This window comes from Salvia hispanica, chromosome 3, assembly GCF_029641045.1.
Source record: "Salvia hispanica isolate PSC_SH4W2 chromosome 3, Shi_PSC_v1, whole genome shotgun sequence".
Taxonomy (NCBI): domain Eukaryota; kingdom Viridiplantae; phylum Streptophyta; class Magnoliopsida; order Lamiales; family Lamiaceae; genus Salvia; species Salvia hispanica.
The window spans coordinates 42,422,089-42,445,912 of NC_142694.1; the positions used below are offsets into that span (position 1 = coordinate 42,422,089).

General features: G+C 34.3%; 3 protein-coding genes and 1 pseudogene across 5 annotated transcripts; 2 read left to right on the forward strand and 2 right to left on the reverse strand.

Moving 5' to 3' along the window:
• Positions 1–1,999: 1,999 nt before the first annotated feature.
• Positions 2,000–6,057, forward strand: LOC125209139 (protein ESMERALDA 1-like). 3 transcript variants are annotated; one of them, XM_048108746.2, is made up of 10 exons: positions 2,001–2,539; positions 2,870–2,939; positions 3,212–3,279; positions 3,387–3,475; positions 3,785–3,982; positions 4,422–4,626; positions 4,693–4,860; positions 5,027–5,194; positions 5,283–5,473; positions 5,554–6,057. In XM_048108746.2, exons 1-10 carry the CDS (start codon positions 2,174–2,176, stop codon positions 5,723–5,725), a joined length of 1,695 nt encoding a protein of 564 aa, XP_047964703.1. In that variant the 5' UTR covers positions 2,001–2,173; the 3' UTR covers positions 5,726–6,057. The 3 variants fall into 3 exon arrangements, with proteins under 3 accessions (XP_047964704.1, XP_047964703.1, XP_047964705.1); XM_048108748.2 differs by having other exon boundaries at positions 2,421–2,543; XM_048108747.2 differs by lacking the exon at positions 3,785–3,982 and having other exon boundaries at positions 2,000–2,539.
• A 2,269-nt stretch (positions 6,058–8,326) lies between these two features.
• On the reverse strand, positions 8,327–10,342 carry LOC125208907 (uncharacterized). The gene is made up of 4 exons (XM_048108433.2): positions 10,058–10,342; positions 9,590–9,853; positions 9,047–9,114; positions 8,327–8,871 (listed from the first exon to the last, which is right to left on the reverse strand). Exons 1-4 carry the CDS (start codon positions 10,206–10,208, stop codon positions 8,584–8,586), a joined length of 771 nt encoding a protein of 256 aa, XP_047964390.1. The 5' UTR covers positions 10,209–10,342; the 3' UTR covers positions 8,327–8,583.
• A 2,352-nt stretch (positions 10,343–12,694) lies between these two features.
• On the reverse strand, positions 12,695–21,048 carry LOC125210075 (uncharacterized; annotated as a pseudogene).
• Positions 21,049–22,136: 1,088 nt separating this feature from the next.
• LOC125216036 (kirola-like) lies at positions 22,137–23,360 on the forward strand. The gene is made up of 2 exons (XM_089067657.1): positions 22,137–22,433; positions 22,908–23,360. Exons 1-2 carry the CDS (start codon positions 22,232–22,234, stop codon positions 23,159–23,161), a joined length of 456 nt encoding a protein of 151 aa, XP_088923783.1. The 5' UTR covers positions 22,137–22,231; the 3' UTR covers positions 23,162–23,360.
• The last annotated feature ends 464 nt before the right edge of the window (positions 23,361–23,824 follow it).

Sequence of the window (23,824 nt, forward strand, 5' to 3'; positions counted from 1 at the left end):
TTGCCTATATAAAAGTGAACAATTTATTCAGAAAGATATGAAATACAATTACACCTCAATTCAATTCAATAAAACATCAACCTCGCTTTCATCTTCTTCTTCTTCTTCCAACGTCTGCATGAACTCATTTGAAATAAACGTCTGCATCAACTCATTTCCATCTCCGTGATACCGGGATGTCGAAACTGCTCAAGCTCCACCGCCTCTGCCTCTTTGTTCCTCTGCTTTACGTTTTAGTCTTGTTGATCTATGATGTTGTCCCTGTAGTTGAGCTTATGCATACTACTCCCGGCTTGGTTTACCGGGGCCCACAGCTCTACGCCAACCTCCGATCCGAAATGGACTCTGGTAATTCATCTCCTGATCCTGTTTGTAAAGCTCTTCATTCCTCTGCTATTGTTGCTTTCATCTCTCATGTATTGTAAAAGCTTTACCTTTTGTTTTTGTTGTTGTGGTTTTATAATGTTTCTGTGTTTCACTTTTGCATTTCACCCATCTTGATGTTTGAATGTTGAACGTAGCTACTATCGTAGGAGTATTTAGATTCACATGGAAAAGATTCCCCTATTTTCTAAGCATTTCTTATAAATTAGGAATGTGGCTTAAGACTTAATAAGCCATCACACAATAGAGAAGTAGAAAATGTGCAAGCAATATATAAGTGCAACCCCTACTCTATTATGCGTAGACGAACCCTCGCACTTGCTATTCATACATGATGTCTTACAATGATGATCAACATCTGTTTATTGCAATTGTCATGTCTGTACATTATTGAGAATAACAGACAATGTTAGTTTCTTACTATGTTTATGCTTCACAAATGTAAGTAATGGGATTCTTTTTTAACTTTGTATGTTTTTTCCCATTCTTTTACTACTTACTATACTACATTTTTATGAAATAAAGCAAGACAATTGGGAAGGTTATATGTTAGTGCTATCATTTAAATTCTTGAGTTTATGTGATATACTAAAGTTGGTTCAAGAGATAAGAATGGCTAAGCAAGTGAAGAAAACGATTTGAAATACATGCAGTTGTTAAAACTTAAAACTGAACTAAAAACAGAGGATGTTGCATTAGTTTTGGGCCTCTCTTGTTATTTTGTTTCTATTTTTTGGGCTACAAAGGTTCCAATTTTAACTCAAAGCCCATCCAATTTATGCAAATATATTGGGTTTTTGGCGGTCAATTAAGGTCTCCTTATGGATAAATGAAATTTTGGGGTATCATTTTCTTATTTTATTTCCTATATGTATTGGCCCACAAATGTTTCGGTTCCCAACCAGTGATTTTTTGCAGTTCCAGTTTGGAAGCACTCTGAAACCGGCGGTTTCGGCACGGTTTCGGTTCCAGAATTTTGAACATAAACCAGCCTATGGTTCAAAAAGTGTCGATTTTAGTTCCATTTAAATTTCACGGTTCCGATTCGAAATCGTAACTCTAGTTACGATTTCGCGAATAACCGTTCGAATCGTAAACTTTGGTCATCTCTAGTACATTCATCTGAAGCAACACGTGTTTACCAACTTGCCAACAACAACTATTAGTAAGATAGTTCTCCAACTAATAGAACGAGGGTTCGATTTACACAGTCATATCAAGATGTAAATTATTAAGTGATCATTATTAAATATTCCCTCCGTCACATAAAGATTGTCCCATTTTTCATTTCTGTCCGTCCCACAAAGTTTGTCCCATTTCACTTTTACCATTTTTGGTAGTTGACCCCATATTCCACTAACTCATTCCTACTCACATTTTATTATAAAACTAATACTTTAAAAGTAGGATCACGTCCCACCAACTTTTTCAACTCACTTTTCATTATATTTCTTAAAATTCGTGCCGGGTCAAAGTGAGATTATCTTTATGGAAAGGAGGGAGTAAAGAAATACTGGAATTAAGGTAAGTTTCACAATTTCAACCCTTTACACCACGGAATTAATGATTATTCAAACATTTATGGATATAAATTGATTTATGGAAGTAATTGATTTAATGATTGAATGATTAAGGAATGTTTAAACGATTTCCTTTCTCTCACTCTTCTTCTGATTCTTCCTCTTCCACAATCTTCACAATTGCCCTAATTTCTTCCCCAATTTTGAATCCTTTCCGATAAAATTGACCATCGCCGCCATCTGTTTGCTATAATGCCAATGCAACAGCGATGAAACCGTACCAATTCCCCACCAGCGGAAGTTGCAGCCCGAGATCGCCACCAGCGTCTCCCCGGCATCGCAGCCGCTCTCCGCGATACCGCCGCGCCGCAAAGCCAGTCCGTCCAGCTCCTAAATCACTCGCGCGGTGGCTCTGGTGGTTCCTGCTGTCGCCACTGCTCAAGCACCGGGGTGTATACATCGTTGTTTTTCTGCTTTACCTTTCGGTCATGTTGTTCTACATGGGAGCGGTGCCGTCTGATATCGTCCCCGCTGTTGTTAAGCTTACGCATACTCCTGGCTTGGTTTATCGGAGCCCCAAGCTCTACGCCAAGCTCCGATCGGATATGGACTCTGATAATTCGTCTGTTGATGCGGTTAGTAAGTGATCAACCATCGAATTTATTGTTGATTCTCTCCTTGTTGTTTGCGCTCATGATATTTGGTTGGTTTATGTGTTAGCTATTGTTGTTTTGATATGTGATTTATTGTAAACGAATTGTTTCTGTGTTTTACTTAATATTTCACCTATTTTAAGGCAGAATTCACCACTTGCTTCTCCTGATATATTCTAGAATCTAAGAATTCTTAGGGAATTAAGAATGATGAGAAGCCACAGTGCATAGAATCTTTTTGTTCACTTGATTGAATATTGAGCTTTTCTATGATAAGAGTATTAATGAGATTTCTCTTTAACTTACCTGTAGATATCCACTGTATGGAAAAACTCTTATAAAAACGGTGAATGGAGACCATGCATCAAAAAATCATCAGGAGGTAAGGATTGCTCATAATTATTTGCTCTCTTCTAAGTTATTTTAGACATGATTCATCTGCAATGCATCGGGTCAACTTTGAAAGATTTGTTCTATGTTTTGTTTGACGAGCCGACTAGCAACATATGATCAGCCGACTTCAGGATTGATGTTAACCGACATATATTTCAGCTTGAGCCAGAGGATTTATATTTTTACAACTTTACGTATGCTTTTGTGTACCCTTGTTATCTTCATTCATGAAAATATGTAAAACAAACATTATTCTTGTAGGCTTGCCTGAGTCAAATGGATATATATATGTTGAGGCCAACGGTGGGCTGAATCAACAGCGAACATCGGTATATATTACTATTGCTAGCATTCTTCATTTTTTGACTTGAGCCTTGCTATACTTTACATTGATTGGGATAGAAGTATCACTCTCTCATAGTTGTGGTGTTTATAGATATGCAATGCTGTGGCTGTGGCTGCCTACCTGAACGCAACTCTAATAATTCCATATTTCCATTTCCATAGTATTTGGAGAGATTCAAGGTTAGTAATAATATCACGTCTGTCGTGTTTTGGATCTATGAACAAACTACTGCAATGAATTGCATATTCAAACAAGTATAAAATTCTGTATATGAGTAGTGAGAGTGCTGTACTGTGGGAGGTAGTGTCATTGTCATAATATGAGAAGATAAAATATGAGATATCTAGGTTAAGGTATCCTAACTAAACATATGTAGCATGGTAGATCTGACCTCCACTGTGCAAAGCCACGCCGATAAAAAATACTTATAATTTGGCATTTTTTTTCAGAAAGTAGAGATGACTAATTCAGTTTTTTCAAAAACACAGCAAATTCAGTGATATATATGATGAAGAACTTTTTGTAAAGACGCTGGAACATGATGTTCGAATAGTGAAGACAATTCCAGGAAACATAATGGAGCGATTTGACTATAACTTGAGCAACGTGTACAACTTCAGAATACATGCATGGTCATCAATAAATTACTACAAAGATACGGTTCTTGCAAAGCTGCTTGAAGAAAAGTGAGTCCTAATGGTTCTTCAATGTCATTCCACACTTCATTATTGTTATAAAATCAAATTTCTACCTGTCCAATATGCATGTGTGACTTTTTAATGATATGATTTATTTTTTGTATCCATCTAATATCTTCCCATACTATCTATTCATTTCTGGGCTTGGGTGGTCACTGTGGTGCATGATTAATTGTTAGAACCATCTAATGGCATGCTGCTGATGCTGATCTTATGTGTACTGTCTTTTTGCATGCAAACCGGTACAGATGTCCATGCTTAAACTTTTCTATTGGAATGATTCATTATCTTCCCATTTTTAAATGCATCACCTCTATTGCTTACAGACTTCTAGTAAACTTTCTTATTACCTCCTCATGCCTAAGTATCTTTATTTAATTTTTCTCTTCTTGGCTTTGCACCCAATCCTTCTGTACTTGCTAATCAGGATCATAAGAGTGTCCCCCTTTGCAAATCGGCTGTCGACAGATGCTCCTCTGGCTGTACAACTACTTAGATGCTTGGCAAATTATCAAGCACTAAGATTTTCAGATCCTATATCAACTCTTGGTAAACTCTTGGTAGAAAGAATGAAAAAGCACAGTGCCAAAAATGGTGGAAAATATATATCTGTGCATCTTCGATTTGAGGAGGTGGGTCAAGGGAATTTCAATGTATTAAACTCTTCACAGTGAAGTATTGAATGTGCTCTTGTGTAGGATATGGTCGCTTTCTCTTGTTGCGTATACGATGGTGGAGAGCAAGAAAAAGTAGACATGGATGCTGCAAGAGAAAGAGGATGGAAAGGAAAATTTACCAAACCAGGTCGAATCATAAATCCTGGTGCAATCAGACTAAATGGAAGCTGTCCCTTAACACCTTTAGAGGTATTACATATTTCTTTATTCCTTTCAGTTTAGCCCCCATCACCATGTGAGTGAGCTCTAGTAATGACCTTCCTGCATTAAGTTTCATATTTTCTTTGAATAACAAGGTTGTTCTTTGCATTTTGTGTAAAGCTGATTTTGACTCCTAGTAATGTTAACGAATCAGTTAGGTCTTATGCTGAGGGGTATGGGCTTTGGGAAAAGCACTTCTATCTATCTTGCATCTGGAAAGATATACAACTCTGAGAAGTATATGGCTCCTCTCCTGGAAATGTTTCCATTATTACAAACCAAAGAAACACTGGCGTCTCCTGAGGAACTAGCTCCATTTGAGGTCCTGATTCAACAGCTAACTTTTTTTTCATTGAACTTATCATAATTGCAACCAATGTATGTTTCTGAACTTATCTACATATTTCCAGAATTACTCTTCCAGAATGGCAGCTATAGACTACACTGTTTGCCTTCACAGTGAAGTTTTTGTACCAACTCAAGGTGGGAACTTTCTGCAATTACTGCTTGGCCATCGAAGATACTTGTATGGTGGACATTCGAGGACAATCAGGCCAGACAAGCGGAAGTTGGCGTTGTTATTTGACAATCCAAATATTGGGTAATCAAGTGTCTTATTTTCTGGCTGCCTCCCCCTCTTGATTTCATCAAACTCATTTACTTGGTTGGTTGTTTTCCCAGGTGGAAAAACTTCAAGAGGCAGATGGTAAATATGCGCGTATATACTGTCTCGAAAGGCTTGCAGTTGAAGAGACCGAAGGATTCAATATACTCGTTCCCCTGCCCAGATTGCATGTGCAAAGCAGACAAGAGCGGAGATGCAAGATGGCCACCGGTAAGGCGATTCCTCTAGGTGGTAGTACTAGTACACGGTAGATACAGAAGCAGAGAGTTATATTTGTCCTATTATTTGTGCTGGATTTTCTTCGATTTTGGCGTGGCTATAGGTATTCTTTGACTGGTTCAAGGGGTTGTAAAGCAAGGGATGTGATGATTACCCCTAATTTTAATGGAGGATTTAGCTGATCTACACAGGCAAACACTAGAAGTTGAATACATCTACTTGTACAATCAACACTTGTATCTAACTGAGTTGAGTTTTTGATTTCTGATTTGTAAATCACTCCTTTCACTGTACAATTCATTTTTACCAAAGATGTAGTGTAATCAAAGTTCTCAGCATCATCTCATTCTCTTATTACTCTCATTACACATTTTCATGAGAAAAGTCAGACAAATTTGAGTCTTACATATAAATGATGTAGCTACAATTATTCATATGGTGAAAACAAAATGTAAATGAGGATACAAGGTAGATACTGACAGTAGCAAAAGGCCTCGAAAACAATTCTTCTACTCTTCTTCGAAATCAGAAGAAAAAGCTTAAACAAAGTCAGTTACGGGGATTTCTTCAGCTCTAAAGGCTATTTGGTTGCCAGCGGTGATGAGGTAAGATCCCTTAGGTCAAGAATGTAGCAAAGCTTCCATCTTCTCCACCACCAACCAAGTAAAGATTCAATCTTGTTCTATCCCTCTTCTACCAATTTCTTTTCTCTTCAATTTTTGATCAATTCTTTTCGTTTGGTTCAGCAACAGACGACCGATGATTACTTAATTCTTTGAAAGTGCTGAGAAGATAGTCCTATTTCTTTGAAGGTTTGATTCTGCAGTAGCTTAGCCTTTTAGTGCTCTTATTTTTGTTTGATGCAATAGATTTAGTAACAACATTGTGATCTGTTGTTTTAATAGTAATGAGTGTATAATGTTATGTTACTGTGGTTTGGTTTGATGATACTGAGTTGGTCTTTGTTGTCATCAAATTTGAGTTACTCTCTGTTCAGAACACTGTATTTATCTCTTGCAGCTTGATACCTACTATCTTGGAGTCCAAATCCGTTGGACACGAGTATTTATCTCATATTTGTCGATCTTCCCATATACGACATCTCAATTCTTAGTGCGTTTCACGTATATTTATGCCTCACTACATGAATTGTGAGCTCTCAGCAACCCGGAATTGGCAGTGAAGTAGTGCCGCATCAAAAAAATTTATTTGAGACGAGACAGGTGTTCACTTCGAAAAACCTTCTCTATCGTGCGACCAGAAAGATTTCATTCCTATCGAAGTAAAAGCTGGCACGTTGGAGGTCCATTGGCTTCATCCAACTCCTAATGTTAGTTCTTGTTTAAAATGTATTGCTAATATTCGTGCTTGGTCTACAGTTTCGAGAACAAGTCTTAATTGTCTAGATGACAACTGATGAGCCTCGATGTATTGGTTATATAATTTCCTCTCCCGATTTTCCATTAATCTTCTTGTTTATATTTCAGGATAAGAAGAAAGGTAGAAGCTGAGCCTCTGTATGTTTTCTAGGTTTTATAATAGGCTGAGTTACTAAAATTATATGTACATTATATTAACTATACATCTGCACTAAATTGCTTATGATAGTAAAAGAAGTGGAGACTTAATTTTCTTTCAATCCAAATAATCCTTCTTACTTGTTCTAATCTTATACTGTTCCTCACTTTGTAGTAGTTTGTTTTATATGTTGCTATTTTTCATTCATTCAAAATGTACAAACAGTGAAAAATACAAAAAGAAAATACAGTGAACATAATGCTGCACACAAGGGAGCATGTCAAAGAAAGATGCCAGATTTCAAATTTGGTGAAAATGAAAAACAAAAGCAGTGCTGCAAGAAAATGGACAAGTCTTTAAGGTGGTGTCATGCTTTTTGTCTAGGTGAGACATAGCAGCACTACTTACCACCAAATCACTAAAACTACTACATCCATATTCCCCTTTTCCCTTTTTCAAAGAGTTATGTGCGTTTTGTTTATAACACATTTGAAGTTGCATATCAATATAACTATTGACTAACGTCAATGTCCTAGAAGAATGACCGAACCAAGAGAGAATTCACAGAAATTATAGTTTTCTTAAAAATGTATTGTAGTATTATTAAGGGTTAATTGTTTATAAAATTATGAAATTTGATCAAATTCTGGTTTGCATACATTCAAAATTTGAATGTCGAATTATGATGTTTCAAAAATTCCTAATATGCCAAATAGGCCAAATTTTGTTCTGTTTTGTTTTTTAAAATTTTAGTTTTTAGGTTCAAAACGATGTTATTTAATTGTCATATTAATGTATATTTACAACACTATTCTTGTTGACATCACCAAAATTTTGCATGTGACCATCAATTTATCATCGAATTTTCTCCAAAAAAATCATCATGTGATTTATCATTTAAATTTTAAAAGGTGCAAGACAAATTAAAATTTGACAAATTTTACGATTTTAAATGCAATTAACCATATTGACAAATCCAAAAAATGTTAACAAAACACTTTCTTCACTTTTTATATGTGGTCCAGAAACCCTAAATACTGAAAAGGTAAAGATAGTAAAATTCAAAATTTAAAAGAAATTCTAAAAAAAACAAGTAAAATGACAATTTCATTCCTCAACACTCAACAAAGTGTTGGCTTCGAAACCTTAGCCCGTTTCACAAGTTTCGTGTGAATTTCAAGTCATTCCAAGACTGCGATCTTTTCAACTTTGTCGATTAGATAGATAGATAGATAGATAGAAACACAAAGTATAGGTAAGTAAATGATAGCTAATCAACATGGTACATATATATTGAGTGACTAACATTAATATTGTTACATCTATAACACTAGAGTAGAATGAAAGTTTCAATTCTTGATTGGAAGAAACTCAAAGAAGCAAGTAGGTGTAAATGTATGAGGAATGTGACTGTCTTCTAGTTGTGGGCTGGGAAATAGGTGAAGAGTAGTTTGATTTTGATTGGTGATGCCATTAAAATAGGGTTTGGTATTCTCTTGTCCATTTGAAGAAGAAGATAAGTCCAAATCAGACTGCCATTCATTCCCTACAGTTACAACCTTAGCCTTAGCTTCCAATTCCTCCTTGTGATTCCATCCATCTGCAGCAATCACTGCACCTTGCATTGATGCACAATCCTGTAAATTTTTCACATAATTAATGAAAAGCTGAGTGATTTTTTCACCTAAATCGAGGAATTCTCTAGCAAAAAGTACTTTCATTCTTTTATTCAATTTCTTGACCTTATGCATATGTCACATATCCAAAATTAATTACCTAGGTGAAAAAAAAATAATGTTATTTGCAGTGTACCTTTGAAGGTGTGCAGCAGTTTAAGACCTTCCTGTGTTGTTCAATTTCCAAATATCCCCTGATAAGTCCTGCAAAACCATATCAACTTTATTTTTAAAAAATATTTTTGTAGCATATACAATTAGGCAAATTTCCGGAAAATTAACAAGGTTGGTCAATTTCTGGTTAATCCCACAACTTTAAAAAATAGACAATTATAATACTACTATATTTGACATTTTTTCTAGTTGTACCATAATTTCGGATCTAGAGGAAATTATGCATACTGTGGCAAAATATTTAGCTACTTTAATGACGTTGCGTAATACACTTAGTCAGTCATGTCTTTAATTTTTACACATATACGTGCCATGTCAATAAATTCAAAGTTGCAACGTTGACACGAAATTAGCAAATTTGATCATTTTCCGGCAATTTACCATTATAGTATAAATTAAAACAAAGTTAATTAACGTATGTTTGCATCATTGCATGTAGCATCTAATTTTATCAAACAAGTTAATCAACACTGATTTAATTATTAATGGATAATGAATTAATTACCAGGTGGCGTAGGGTGGACGATTCTGGCGGCGAGCTGACGACGTTTCTTCTGCCTCTCTCTCGCCTTGTGGTTTTGAAACCAGTAGAAAACATTCTTCCCTTCGATTTTCCCAAACCGCCGCAATTTCGCCGCAATATGCTGAATCTGCTCCGCCGACGGAGTTCTGATCCCGCGTCTATACATTTCCTCAAGCGCCTGCAGTTGCTCCGGTGTAGGGTTCCACCTCGTGCTCACCAACGGCGGCGCCGCTCTCTCATGATCACCTGCAACAAGCCGTTCCAGTGAGAACGCGAACTTTTTTAAATTGACAATATTAATATCAGTTGGCATCACAAAAATATATCAGTTCACTGTGAACTGATATGTTTTATGATGCCAGCTAAAATATTACTGTGTTTGCGAACTGATATAGTTCTATTGAATTGAAGCAAAAAAAAAAGGAAAAAACTAATTAAACAATGGCTTACTTATTGGAACGAAATTAGGGTTTCGTAGGCCGTAAGGTGGAAAAATTGGGCGTCGCATCAGATGTCGGAGCTTGCAGCCAGTGACTGGTGGCTTCAATTCTCGGCCTTCGTTGTTGCTACTATCCATCATCGTCATCGTTGTCATCCTCATTGATATTGCTTATTAGTCAAAGTGTATATATCTTGCTCTATATATTGATTGATAGATGGAATTCTCTTAGCTGGAGAAATGTGGACAAATAGAGTTTGTTAGGTTAAGAGATGGAGACTTGTCGATTTATGATAGAATGGAGTTTTGGTAAGAAGAAAGAATAGGTTGACCATACTATATAACTAGTGGTGAAAAATTAAAAAATGGAGAAATTGAGGTGGAATTTGGGAGATGGAAACATAAAAGCGACTTGACAATAATGAGGTTATGAGGAGTGTGTCATTGGGACTTCAATGTCTTGTTTCACCTTTTTTCACATTCCATTCTGCCTCTGTGTGTGTTTTTTTAGAATTGAGTTAATTACTACATCCGTCCCACAATAAGAGTCACATTTAGTGTGAGTACGAGTTTTAAGAAATGTAAAGAATAGTGGATTGAAAGAGTTAGTGGATTATGAGGTCCACTTTTTTATATTAGTTTTATAATAGAATTTGAGCGAATTGAGTTAGTGAAATGCGAGATCTACTTACTATTTATGGTAAAAGTGAAATGTGACTCTTATTGTGGGAAGGATAGAGTAATTCTTTTATTAATGCTCAACTAATTCTCGTACCTGCCACAGTTTAATTATCTTTTGTCTCTTCAATACTTATCTCCAACCCTATTAATGCCTTCTTCTTCAATAGTAATTAGTAAGTACATTTTGTGGATGAATTATTGGGTACTGTCTACTATACTTGTTCTAGCTACATTTATGCTTTTTTGCGTGCAAAACCATATGTATATAATCCACATTATTAATTTTTTCATCTCCCAGTTTTATTGCTAGCAATGTTTCCAACTACCTATTATTTCTAGCTAGCCTGTAGTATGATTTTGTGATGGGCTATGAGCCTGTGACTTAACATAATTTGTGGCATTTTGTGATGGGCGCCTATGTCACAAAATTTATAAGTATTGTAACAAAATTATGCAAATTCTTATGTTTGGTGTAACTAAATAGTGTTAGTGGTGTCACTAAAATCATCAAGGATTAATTTTGCTGCAGTGAAATTAGGAATATGATCAAATGCTAACTATCTTAAATTGTTAACTTGTCAACTATATATAACATAATATCAATGTCAACACGATGCTAGTAATATGTCAACAGAAATTTAAGTGACATATTTATGCTTTTGTGTTGACAGAAATATTATATATTACTTAAATTTATGTTGACATTTTAATATCATTATATTTATATTGATAATATGTACTCCCTCCGTCCCTAATAATTCGCCACCATTTGACCTGGCATGAGTTTTAAGAAACGTAATAGAAAGTGGGTTGAAAAAGTTAGTGACATGTGAATCCTACTTTTATATATATTAGTTTTATAATAAAATGTGAGCGCGAATGAATTAGTGGAATGTAGGGTCCACTACCAAAAATGATAATAGTGAAAGGTGACAAATTTTTAAGGACGAACGAAAAAAGAAATAAGTGACAAATTTTCAGGGACGAAAAGAGAACATAATTGACAAGTTAGCAAAGTTAGCCATTCAAGATAATTAGCAACTATATATTACTACCTCCGTCCCTGAAAATTTGATACAGTTTATTATTTCGGTCCGTCCCTGAAAATTTGATACATTACTTTTACCATTTTTGGTAGTGGACCTCATATTCCACTAACTCATTCCTACTCACATTTTATTATAAAACTAATACTTTAAAAGTAGGACCCACATTCCACCAACTTTTTCAACTCACTTTCCATTACATTTATTAAAACCCGTATCGGGTCAAAGTGTAGCAAATTTTGGGGGACGGAGGTAGTAATACATTATTGCAAGTTTCTTTGTGATTAACTTTTGGCACCGGCCTAGCCCCCTCAACATGAATGTAGCTGGAGCTAGGTAGTCAGTAAGTCATTTTTTTAATAAATATTGAATTTATTAGTGATGTTGTAGTGCAGTAAAGAATCTTGATGTGGAAACCACTCAAATAAATACTAAAAAATTATAGTTGAAAAATATAATAGGTATCATACGGTTAGCTAGCCAGTATTTGAATACACATATATGCACCTCTATATATACAATTTGACAGTTAAAGATATAAAGATGCAATTTATGTGAATTGATCCTCAGGTTGTTAGCATTTATACATATTCACATTATTATGAAATTTATGTTTCCTGCTAATTCAATCTTGTGTCTGATTTAGTATCCACGTGTATAAGTAACTATACTATACCTACAATTATTGGCATGGCCTAAGAGCTTGTCTGATTTAGCATAGATATATTTTTGTTTGATTGTGTCTACTATTAGTAGTGATTAAATAACTGGACTGCATCAAGTTATATCTAGAATACTGTTATTCCATTTGGAACTAAATAAAATACACTTGAGATTGATTGTGATATTATTCAATTCTAACTACTAGCTTATTTAGCTAAAATTAAGCAACAAATGAATGCAGGTGATGTTTGCATTAGTCTAACTGTCTAAGAGCTTGTTGCAAGTGGTGACTCCAACAGCAGCAGCAAGGTGCCAAGCAGCATGCAGAAACGGGTCCGGGGGAGCAGGTCATCTGCCACGAAGAACGCCTTTCCTAACAACGACGACATCTTATGCACATTATGAGCCACCCTCAACTCTGGATTCTCAAATGCCCTCTTAGCAAATGCAACCTGAAACATGTATATACAATTACAATCAGAGTCTCATTATTCACAAATCTAGTTTTTAATGGATGAGATGAGATGATGTAGTGAATTTTCACATTCATTAGGTAGCCAAGTTACTTCAACCGAAGGTATTTTTGTCAAATTACATTTATAGTTTATTACTTCATCCAGTGTAGAGTGAGATTAAAACGGATTTCCAGTAACCCATGAAACGTAGGGTAGTAGTAGTATATCTCTGTGATTCTCTCTCACAATTTTACAGAAACAACAAATCAACCAAATACATCGAGGGAACAACAGTAAAGTTTTTGTGCAAAGTTTGCTGCACTTTCTTTTTGTTTTCCGCGGAGATCGACTCTTCGATTAGATCTGCCTCTATTTTATTGTTTTTGTTGATTTGCTCAGCATGTATTCAAGCTGAAAAATGATACTGAATTACGTCGGCGGATGAAGATTTCCTTCTGTTTTCCGGCTGCAGAAACGTGACGGGCGAGCTGTTGGCTACACCGTGACAGCAGTGGTGCTGAGTGCTGCTCAGTGACGAACAGCCTGGAGCGAGGGGACGGAGTACGGACTGTTGGCTGTTCCACAAACTGAACGCCCACAGCAGTGAAAGCGAGACCTTCTCCGAGACAGCAGCGGTGAGATGAAGGAAGGATGGAGAAGGAGAGATTTGATCCTCCAAGATTACCCTTAAATCAATAAAAAAATTCAGATAAATATGGTAATAATCATTAATTTGATCTCTAGTTCAGTCTTTAAAAAAGGGTTTGACGTTGATCACAAATCACAAACTCATTACAAGGCTGGAAATCTCCAAAATCCAATGTTTTAAGCTCAACCCTCCTTTCACATCAAGAGAAGTTAGTTAGATATGTAAAATTAAAATGTAAGTTTTGTGTCTCACATATGTGACATGTGATAGAATCTTAAATAGAATTGGATTTTTAATATAATACATTAACTTGGTACAAGACACATTTTTCCCTAATTAATTAGCTATCAATTAATTATTGGTCTTCAATCAATTAATTAGCCATAATGTATATTGCCTATTTTAACTAGGCATTAATTGGTCGAATTAGAAGGAATATCTTCATTCCTATTACTAACCAATAAATGAGAATATATATATACATTTTGATTAGTCTCCATTCGGCTACTCAATTAGAGAGTATATATATATGGCATGATTACAATTAATTTAATAGTTGATATTAAAATAATTGATTGTAATCAATTAGTGTTTCCAATTGATTGAATAAACGTGTATATTAATTGATTGTGATCAATTATATTCTTGATCAATAAGAAACGTATTTACTAATTATTTTGGGCCTCTTTGATGGAAAGAGCTTTTAACGTTTTATAATTAGGGTTTGTCCTCTCTCTGCCTATATATACATGTGTGGTGATCCCATCAAATCACACACGTTATAGAGAACACATAAACGAAGGAAAGAGAGAGAAACAAATCCTTGGAGTTGGAACTGCGCTACTACGCCAAAGAAAGTCTGAGGAAATTCTCTCAGTCTTCCCCAATCGCTTCCGCTCGTGAAGGTAAGTTTTCGATCCTATTAAGTTTATGGTTTTACGTGAAATACATGATGTTCGAAGATCTTGCTTTATTTATATTCAATTATGCAATCTTGAATATATGATGATAAATAATGTCCAACATGTGGTATCAGAGTATGGTTGAGAACTCATGTATTTTCGTATTATCAAAACCATAAATTTTGGATTTGATTAATTTAGAATCATATTAGTGTATATTCGGTGCGCGCTTTCTTTGAAATTTAATGGATTATGATTTCAAATAATGTTAGATTCATGAAATTACGTGACATTGATGAATACATATGACTAAGTTGAACCTTTATATTTTGATTCGGATGTTTTATGCTAAACTGTTTCTGCCTAAATATTTATTTGATTCACATGATTTGATTATGTATTAATTATTCTCTCTTTATGGTTTACTGTTCCTGTACGACCAAAAGGCAGTGGGTTCAATGATTTCGCATAATTTGTTTGTGAATTATATTTGTTTAATTATTTTATCAATTAAAGGCTGTTATTTTGTACGATTATACTTTGAAATATATTATTTCCATATTGATTCTATTTATATATGTGGAATTAATTTGGATATTTTAATTGTGTATATATTTTATATAAATTGAATTTGAATATATGCATTGATGAATTGAGATTTCAATTAAATGTTTTATGATTATGAATCTACCGAAATGGTGGAATGAATGATTACATAAGTCAATTCTCGTTTTAACATGTATTTTTATTATATTATGTTTATTTTGCAATCACCAAAGTGAGGCAAAATAAGGAGAGTCTATAATCAAACTCATATTAAAATTTGTTTAAGCAGTTAATCTCTATATGTTCTTGATTATATTATGTTTATTTTACAATCACCAAAGTGAGGTAAAATAATAGTTTATAATCAAATTAAGTGAAAATCTGCTTAAGCAATTAATCGCTATACATTCTTGATTATATTATGTTTATTTTGCAGCAATCACCAAAGTGAGGTAAAATGAGAAGAGTTTATAATCAAGTTAATATGAAAATCTATGTATGCGATTAATCATCATGCTTGTTGTGGCTATTCATTATCTAAATAGTTTGTTTGTTATAAGGTCTAGATTCCAAAAGGAAATAGTCTTTGCGACATAATAAACACTAATGGAGTTAATAATTTAAATTGGTGTCGATTACCCAAAGGTAACGCCAATTTATTAGTACTCAATTATTGAACTGAGATATGGATATTAAAAGCATGATTTTTATTACTGTATGAAGGCTACCCAAAGGAGTTTTCATAATTGGCTCATGATATGGATTTTCAAATTAATGTTTGTGTTATTATTCAAAGCTTTTATATGTGAGCATTCATTATTTTAATTGCTCCTATAATGTCAAGCATTTTTTTTTTCTACTAGTATGTTTACCTCAAACGTTCCCCAATTTAATGGAACTAACTACTCTAAATGGAAAGAGAAACTTAAGTTCACTCTTGGAGTAAATGGACTTGGACCTAACACTGTTGAATGATAAGCCAATTATTTTATGTTCAAAGTAGTTGGCTGATTACCCATAATGCTAGGGAAAAATCTAACTGGACTAAGTTTACAGTTCATTAGAATGTTCGTTGCAGATAAAGTCTCTCAACGACTGACATTGCAAAAGAATGTTTGCAGAATGTTGAGGATCGCTTCACAACCGCATATAAGTCTATTGCAGGAAAACTTATGAAGGATCTCATGAGCATGCAATATAATAGTTCTCGGACTATGTACGAGCATGTGATGGACATAAATAACATCTCTTCTAAGCTGAAATTAGGATTATAGGTGAATGAGGATTTCCTTGTCCAATTGACCCTAATTTCCTTACCTCCTCAATATGGACCATTCCAAATTGATTCACTATAAAAGATTAGTGGACTCTTAAAGAATTGGAAAACGTATTGGTCTAGGAGAAGCATAAGATGAAGAAGTATGGAATGGGTGCATCTCATGCTCACATTGCAACCGAATGAGCGTCTAAAGGATAATATTCATTCGAATTTATCATTCTTATGGCATAAAGGAACTGGATCATACTTCTAGTGAAAGAATTAAGAGGCTTACAAAGGATAATATTCATTCGAATTTAGACTTTACAAAGCATTACCGTTTGTGTGGATTGTATTAAGTGTAAACAAACCAAACACAATAGTAAAAATGCCACAAGAAGCAATGAGCTCCATAAAATTATACATACAAATATTTGCGGACCTTTTGATGTCTCGACTTTTAGTGGAGAAAAATATTTTATCACTTTTATTGACGATTTTTTCGCGTTATGGATTTATTTATTGCAAGAAAAATCTCAGGCACAGTTGACCATTTTATGACTGAGGTTGAAAGGCAATTAAATAGAAAGGTGAAAATTATTCGATCTGATAGAGGTGGTGAATTTTATGGTCGTACCACTAAAATAAGTCAATTACATGGACCTTTTGCCAAATACTTAGAAAAGCATGACATTTGTTTGTGCTTAATACACTATGCCAAGTACGTCTCAGCAGAATGATTTTGCTGAGAGACGAAACCGAACTCTCATGGAAATGGTTAGAAGTATGATAATTCTACCTTACCCATAACGTTGTGAATTTGTGCTCTTAGAACCGCTATTTATGTATTAAACTGGGTTTTTAGTAAGGTTGTACCAAAGACTTTCTTATGAACTTTGGACAGATAGAAAACCCAGTTTCCAGCACCTTCATGTTTGGGGCTGTCCAGCGAAAACTAGAGTATACTCTTTGCAAGAAACGAAAAATGGATTTTGGACAGTTAGTGGTTATTTTGTGGGTTACTAAAAAAATCCAAAGGTTATCGATTTTATTGTCCTAATGATAGCATGAGAATTATGGAAACTGGAAATATATGATTCTTTGAGAATAGTGAGATCAGTGGGAGTTCTAACACTCGTAATGCGGTCATTAATGAAATAAGGGTATAACCTTCTTCCCTCATTTCCTCAAGAATTAAATGTGTCAAATATTGTTGAACAACCTAACAATATTTGAATGACCAACCACTTAATGATGCCAAAGTCATTGAACATAGGTGTGGAAGAAGCATCTACAGAAGTGTCATTTCTGATGACTATGTGGCATATCTCCAAGAATCCGAATGTGATATAGGAATACGTAATGATCCAGTTTCATATTCACTAGCCATTAAGTGTAATAATTCTAATAAATGGATTAATGCATGATAGATGAGTTAAAATCAATGGATTAAAGTCTGGGACCTTGTCGAATTACCCGATAAACAAAAGTGTAATGGGTGTAATTGGGTCTTCAAGACCAAATTCGACATAAATGGTTTAATCTAACGATTTAAAGCCAGACTTGTTGTCAAAGGTTATACTCAGAAAAGATAGCATTGATTGTAAATAGACTTTCTCTCAAGTATCAAAGAAGGGCTCACTTAGAATCATTTTGGCACTTGTAGCCTATTTTGACTTGGAACTACATTAAATGGACGTGAGAATTACTTTTCTAAATGATGATTTGGAAGAAGAAGTCTACATGAAACAACTTGAAGACTTCATTAAGAAAGAAAATTTAGTCTGCAAACTTAAGACATCAATTTATGGATTGAAACAGGCTTCTCGACAATGGTATTTTAAATACCATGACACTATTATTGCTTTTGGTTTTAAAGAGAACAACGTTGATCGGTGCATATACCTCAAGGTTAGTGGGAGCAAGTTCATATTTTTGGTTTTGTATGTTGATGATATATTGCTTGCTAGTAGTGACATTGGATTACTACATCACACTAAAATTAGCTCTCTAAAAATTTCAACATAAAAGATATGTATGAGACATCCTATGTCATAGGATATAAATATCTTGTGATCAATCACGTGGACTCTTGGATTGTCTCATAAAAGCTACATAGATCAAATCTTTTAGAGAGATACGACATGAGTGCATGTTCTGGTGTTGTTCAAATTCATAAAGGTGACAAATTCAATTTGAATCAATGTCCAAAAACTGAATTAGAACAGAACGAGATGAAAAATATTTTTTATGCATCTATCGTGGGAAGTTTGATGCATGCTCAAGTCTGTAAGCTTTGCGCTCCAAATTGTTAGGTCGTTACCAAAGTAACCCTGACATTGAACATTGGAGAGCTGCAAAGATAATAATGAGATACTTAAAGGGAACAAAAGATTTTATGCTCACATTAAGGAAATCTGATCAACTAGAAATGATTGGATTTCCATTAAAGCTAAATTTATGGCTTGCTTTGAAGCATTAATGAATGCAAAATTTTATTTCAGGCCTTGGTATTGTCTCCTTAATATCCAAGCCCTTGAAATGTATTGTGATAATAGTGCAATCGAATCTTTCTCTAAGAATGACAAGTATCCAAAGGAGCTAAACACATGGAATTAAAGTTTCTTGTCATGAAAGATGAAGTTCAGGAACAAATAATATCTATAGAATGTATAAGCACACAGCTTATAGTTGCTGACCCGTTGACTAAGGCGTTACCGCCTAAGACATTTATGGAATAAGTTAACAGAATGGGTCTTGGGTATGGAAACGTCTAATCTTTATGTTTCCATGTAGGTTCAGACACTTAAGTTATGGATATTTTGAATTCAGTAAAGTTGTTTCTACTTTTCCTGCATATACTTATTATTTCATATGCATATGTACGTTTTTAGTATTAATGCAGGGGGTCTTGAAATAAGACAATTACGGACGCGGTGTCACTTATAGATTATATTAGAGTGGATATTGGTGATGTGGTACATGGAAGGAACTATATCGCTTGAATGATATACGCCCGCCATGACCCGCATTAGTAGTCTCTCTAATATAATACTTATGTTTGCCAATGATGAAAGTATTTATAAAGTCCAATATTATTCGCGCCTTATGTTTACTATGTCTATTTTACTGTGGCTCTATCAAGTGTGACAAGTGGGAGAATCGAAAACTTTGTGTCCCACATGTTCGCCAAGTGGGAGAATGTAAGTTTTGTGTCTCACATATGTGACATGTGATAAAATCTTAAATAGAATTGGGTTTTTAATATAATACATTAACTTGGTACAAGACACATTTTTCCCTAATTAATTAGCTATCAATTAATTATTGGTCTTCAATCAATTAATTAGCCATAATGTATATTGCCTATTTTAACTAGGCATTAATTGGTCGAATTAGAAGGAATATCTTCATTCCTATTACTAACCAATAAATGAGAATATATATATACATTTTGATTAGCCTCCATTCGGCTACTCAATTAGAGAGTATATATATATGGCATGATTACAATTAATTTAATAGTTGATATTAAAATAATTGATTGTAATCAATTAGTGTTTCCAATTGATTGAATAAACGTGTATATTAATTGATTGTGATCAATTATATTCTTGATCAATAAGAAACGTATTTACTAATTATTTTGGGCCTCTTTGATGGAAAGGGCTTTTAACGTTTTATAATTAGGGTTTGTCCTCTCTCTGCCTATATATACATGTGTGGTGATCCCATCAAATCACACACGTTATAGAGAACACATAAACGAAGGAAAGAGAGAGAAACAAATCCTTGGAGTTGGAGCTGCGCTACTACGCCAAAGAAAGCCTGAGGAAATTCTCTCAGTCTTCCCCAATCACTTCCGTTATGGATCGTGAAGGTAAGTTTTCGATCCTATTAAGTTTATGGTTTTACGTGAAATACATGATGTTCGAAGATCTTGCTTTATTTATATTCAATTATGCAATCTTGAATATATGATGATAAATAATGTCCAACATAAAACTACCACCATAATCCCGGTGTGGACTGCTGAAACCATGAGGGGTTGTATAGGCAGAACCAAAGCTGATGCCGCCATCAACAACTTGGGATTCTCGATCCTCAGAGCTCTCGATAAACACTGTCAAAATCACAAGCCAAATTAACAAGATTGCTCTTAGTAGGCATACTTACCTAATACATAAATTAACCAGTTTCAAGAAGATGAGCATTCTGATAAGACTTAAGAGTCCAGTTGCAGAAAACTAGTTTCAATTCGTTCAAGAATATCATCTTAGTTTTTGGACTTACAACGGTGGCTGTTGCGATCATAGCGTAGTCAGCCCATCTGAGATACGTCCTCAACCTGCCTCTCCAAGAATGGTACAAACTCGATTTTAAGATTATTTTTACTTCGTTTTTAGTTCATCGTAGGAAATTCCGATTTTTAAATGATCTAGGTCAAGTTTAGATTATTTAGTTCATCTTAAAATCCAAATTTTAAATTATGAAGCAAAAATGACCTAAGTGTTTTCAAACTATATTTCCTTTTTTTTCTGCGTTCTGTATTTAAGGAGTTTTTTCCCTTTATAGCGACCTCGTGTTTAGTTCCATAATTATTTGTAATTATTTCTTCTTTTCTTCTCAAAAAAGGACTAATTTTTTCATACATCAAGTCTTTTTAAAGGTATGGTTTCTCATTATCTATAATCATGCTAGTTCAAACTTTTAATTTAGTACTACCTTCGTCCCCCAAATTTTGACACAGTTTACTATTTCAGTCCGTCCCTAATAATTTGACACACTTCACCTTTTACCATTTAGTAGTGGACCCCATTTTCCACTCACTCATTCATACTCACATTTTATTATAAAACTAATCTTTAAAAGTAGGACTTACATCCCACCAACTTTTTCAACTCACTTTCCATTATGTTTCTTAAAACCCGTACCGAGTCAAAGTGTGTCAAAATTTGGGGGACGGAGATAGTAATTAAAGGAGAAACCTTTTTCAAACTGAAATTTATTGTGGCCTGTGGCCTGTGGGACAGTGTATTCATTTTTATATAGGTATACTAATTTACAGTGACAACTATTATTCCCTCCACCTCATAAGAATATGCCTTTTTTCCTATATAATCCGTCCCATAAAATTATGCACTTTTTAAATTTGAAAACTTTTTTCTCTCTAATAAAGTGGGACCTGTTTCCCACTATAACAATACTTTAGTTACTTTTTATCTCTACTTCTCTCTTGCTTTATCAATTTTGCATTATAACCCGTATCTAACTCAAAGTGCATATTTTTTGGGGATGGAGGAAGTAACTTTCAATTCTGCTTATTATCAGTATTCTGCGTATTATCAGTACAAATATATTATTTTATCAATACAAAATATAAATTTAAATATAACACAAAACATTTTATCAACACAAGATTGTGATAAATTAATGTCTTTATATTGATATTTTTAACATATAAAATTAAAATTAATTATTACTATTATTATAAATTAGTTACTATTTGATCGAATCCTCTTTTCACATATTTATCGTCTATTTGTGACTTGTGGCCTCGTGGGAAAATGAATATTTATCATCTAGTTGTGACTTGTGGCCTTGTGGGACAATGTATTCATTGTTATAATAATATCTTCTGATCGTACAATAATTAAATCGACGTGTCTCATGGTATGCCATGAATTATTGATATCTATTTATTTTATTCTCAAATAATTGAATTATTCTTCCATTCGCATCTTGTAAATATATAAGAATTTCAATAAACTTAAGAGGCAATAATGCAAAAAAAAAAAAAAAAAAAAACTAAAATAATTGAAATGACAGTGAGCAGTGTCCCACATTATCATCATGAAAAACTTAAAAATTTAGTAAAAATGTGATTCTAGAAGCATTTTGAGGCCTATATGAAGAGGGGTGTGCAAGCTCATAATCACATCAAAACTTGCATTGTGATATTTCATATTTAGAAAAAGAGAGAAGATGGCTGGGCTTAGAGGGAAGTTGGTTGATAAGATTAACATAAAATCTGATGGAGATGTGTTCCATGAATTGTTCAGAGAGAAGCCACATCAGATCTCAGGAATTTGCCCAGACAAGATCCAAGCATGTGATTTGCATGAAGGCGAATGGGGCAAAGTCGGATCCATCATCGTCTGGAACTACTTTCACGGTACGAAGAAAAAAAATATTGGCAGAGACTCTCGTTGAACCTATTTTCTTACGTTTTACTAAGATTTACTGCTTTTAGTCCCTATTAACTGTCTCATTTTGTTATTTTCGTCTGATCCTCATTAATTGTCTCATTTGATCACTTTTACTATCTATGGTAATTGAACTTTATATTTTACTAACTGATTTCATTCCGTAGGACTAATATTTCACAAACTTTAATAAAGTCAAACAATTTCTTGCAAACCGCACTAGTAAAAAATATGGACATTTAATAGAGACTGGTGGAGGTAGTCAGCGTCTACTTAGTAAGAACTGAAGATAATTTTCGATAATATCGATAAAGAAAAAGATAAAGAGGTTGACTGACGCTTAAGCACCTGTTACGTGTGTGTGTGTGTGTGTTCGCATGTGCCTTTTATTGTTAGTACTATGTGGGAACACTACAGTGAAATGTTTTGAAAAAAGTTTGTTCGCGTGTGTAGATGGGTGGCGAAGGATGTAATCGAAGCCATAGATGAGGAGAACAAGTCAGTGACGTTCAAAGTGATAGAAGGGGATCTGATGGAGCATTACAAGGAGATAAAGCCGACGGTCCACGTGGACACGAAAGGAGAAGACAACCTGGTGACGTGGACCATCGAGTACGAGAAGGTGAAGGATGATACTGCTGATCCTCACACACTCATGGAGTTCTGCCTCCACGTCACCAAAGATATCGAGACTCACCACCTCAATTAGCGCCCATTCATCTGCTCCGTGGCGCATACTTGTAATTTAATAAATGCTCTATCGAGTATCATCTTATTTCTTGTTCGATTGTCCATGTATTTATGGTGTGTGTTGTAATTTGTGGGAGTGTCTGCCCTGTTTGTTTCTTCCTCAAATCAGACTTCATGTATTTATATAAACTATCAAGTTTGTACGTGCATTTTCTTAATCTAGCTAGATCATCGAGTTTATTATTTTATTGGACTTAAACTATACATAAGTCTTACTTAATAGGAGTAATTGATTTCTATTATAATAATCGAAACAAAAATAATTGACTGATCCAACTTGATCAAAAAAAAAATTCTAACATGTTTAAGATTTTTTGAGGAAGGGTGTTAGACACAAATTTATGTATATCCATATGACTTAATTAGTAAAATTCGGCTGCAGTTTTATTCATTTCACTTCGTCTAATAATTGTTTAAATCACTAAGATCTCGAGCATTATTCACAACTAGTGTTAGCCCACGTGCGATGCACGACGGAATATTTTTTCATCATACGATTTTAAATTATAAATAAATTAATTAAAACAATCCTTCATATCTCTCTACTGAAAAATGCAAATCACAATATATAAACGATGTACTCTAACTATTGTAAGAAATATCGAGATAAAATTCTCGAGTT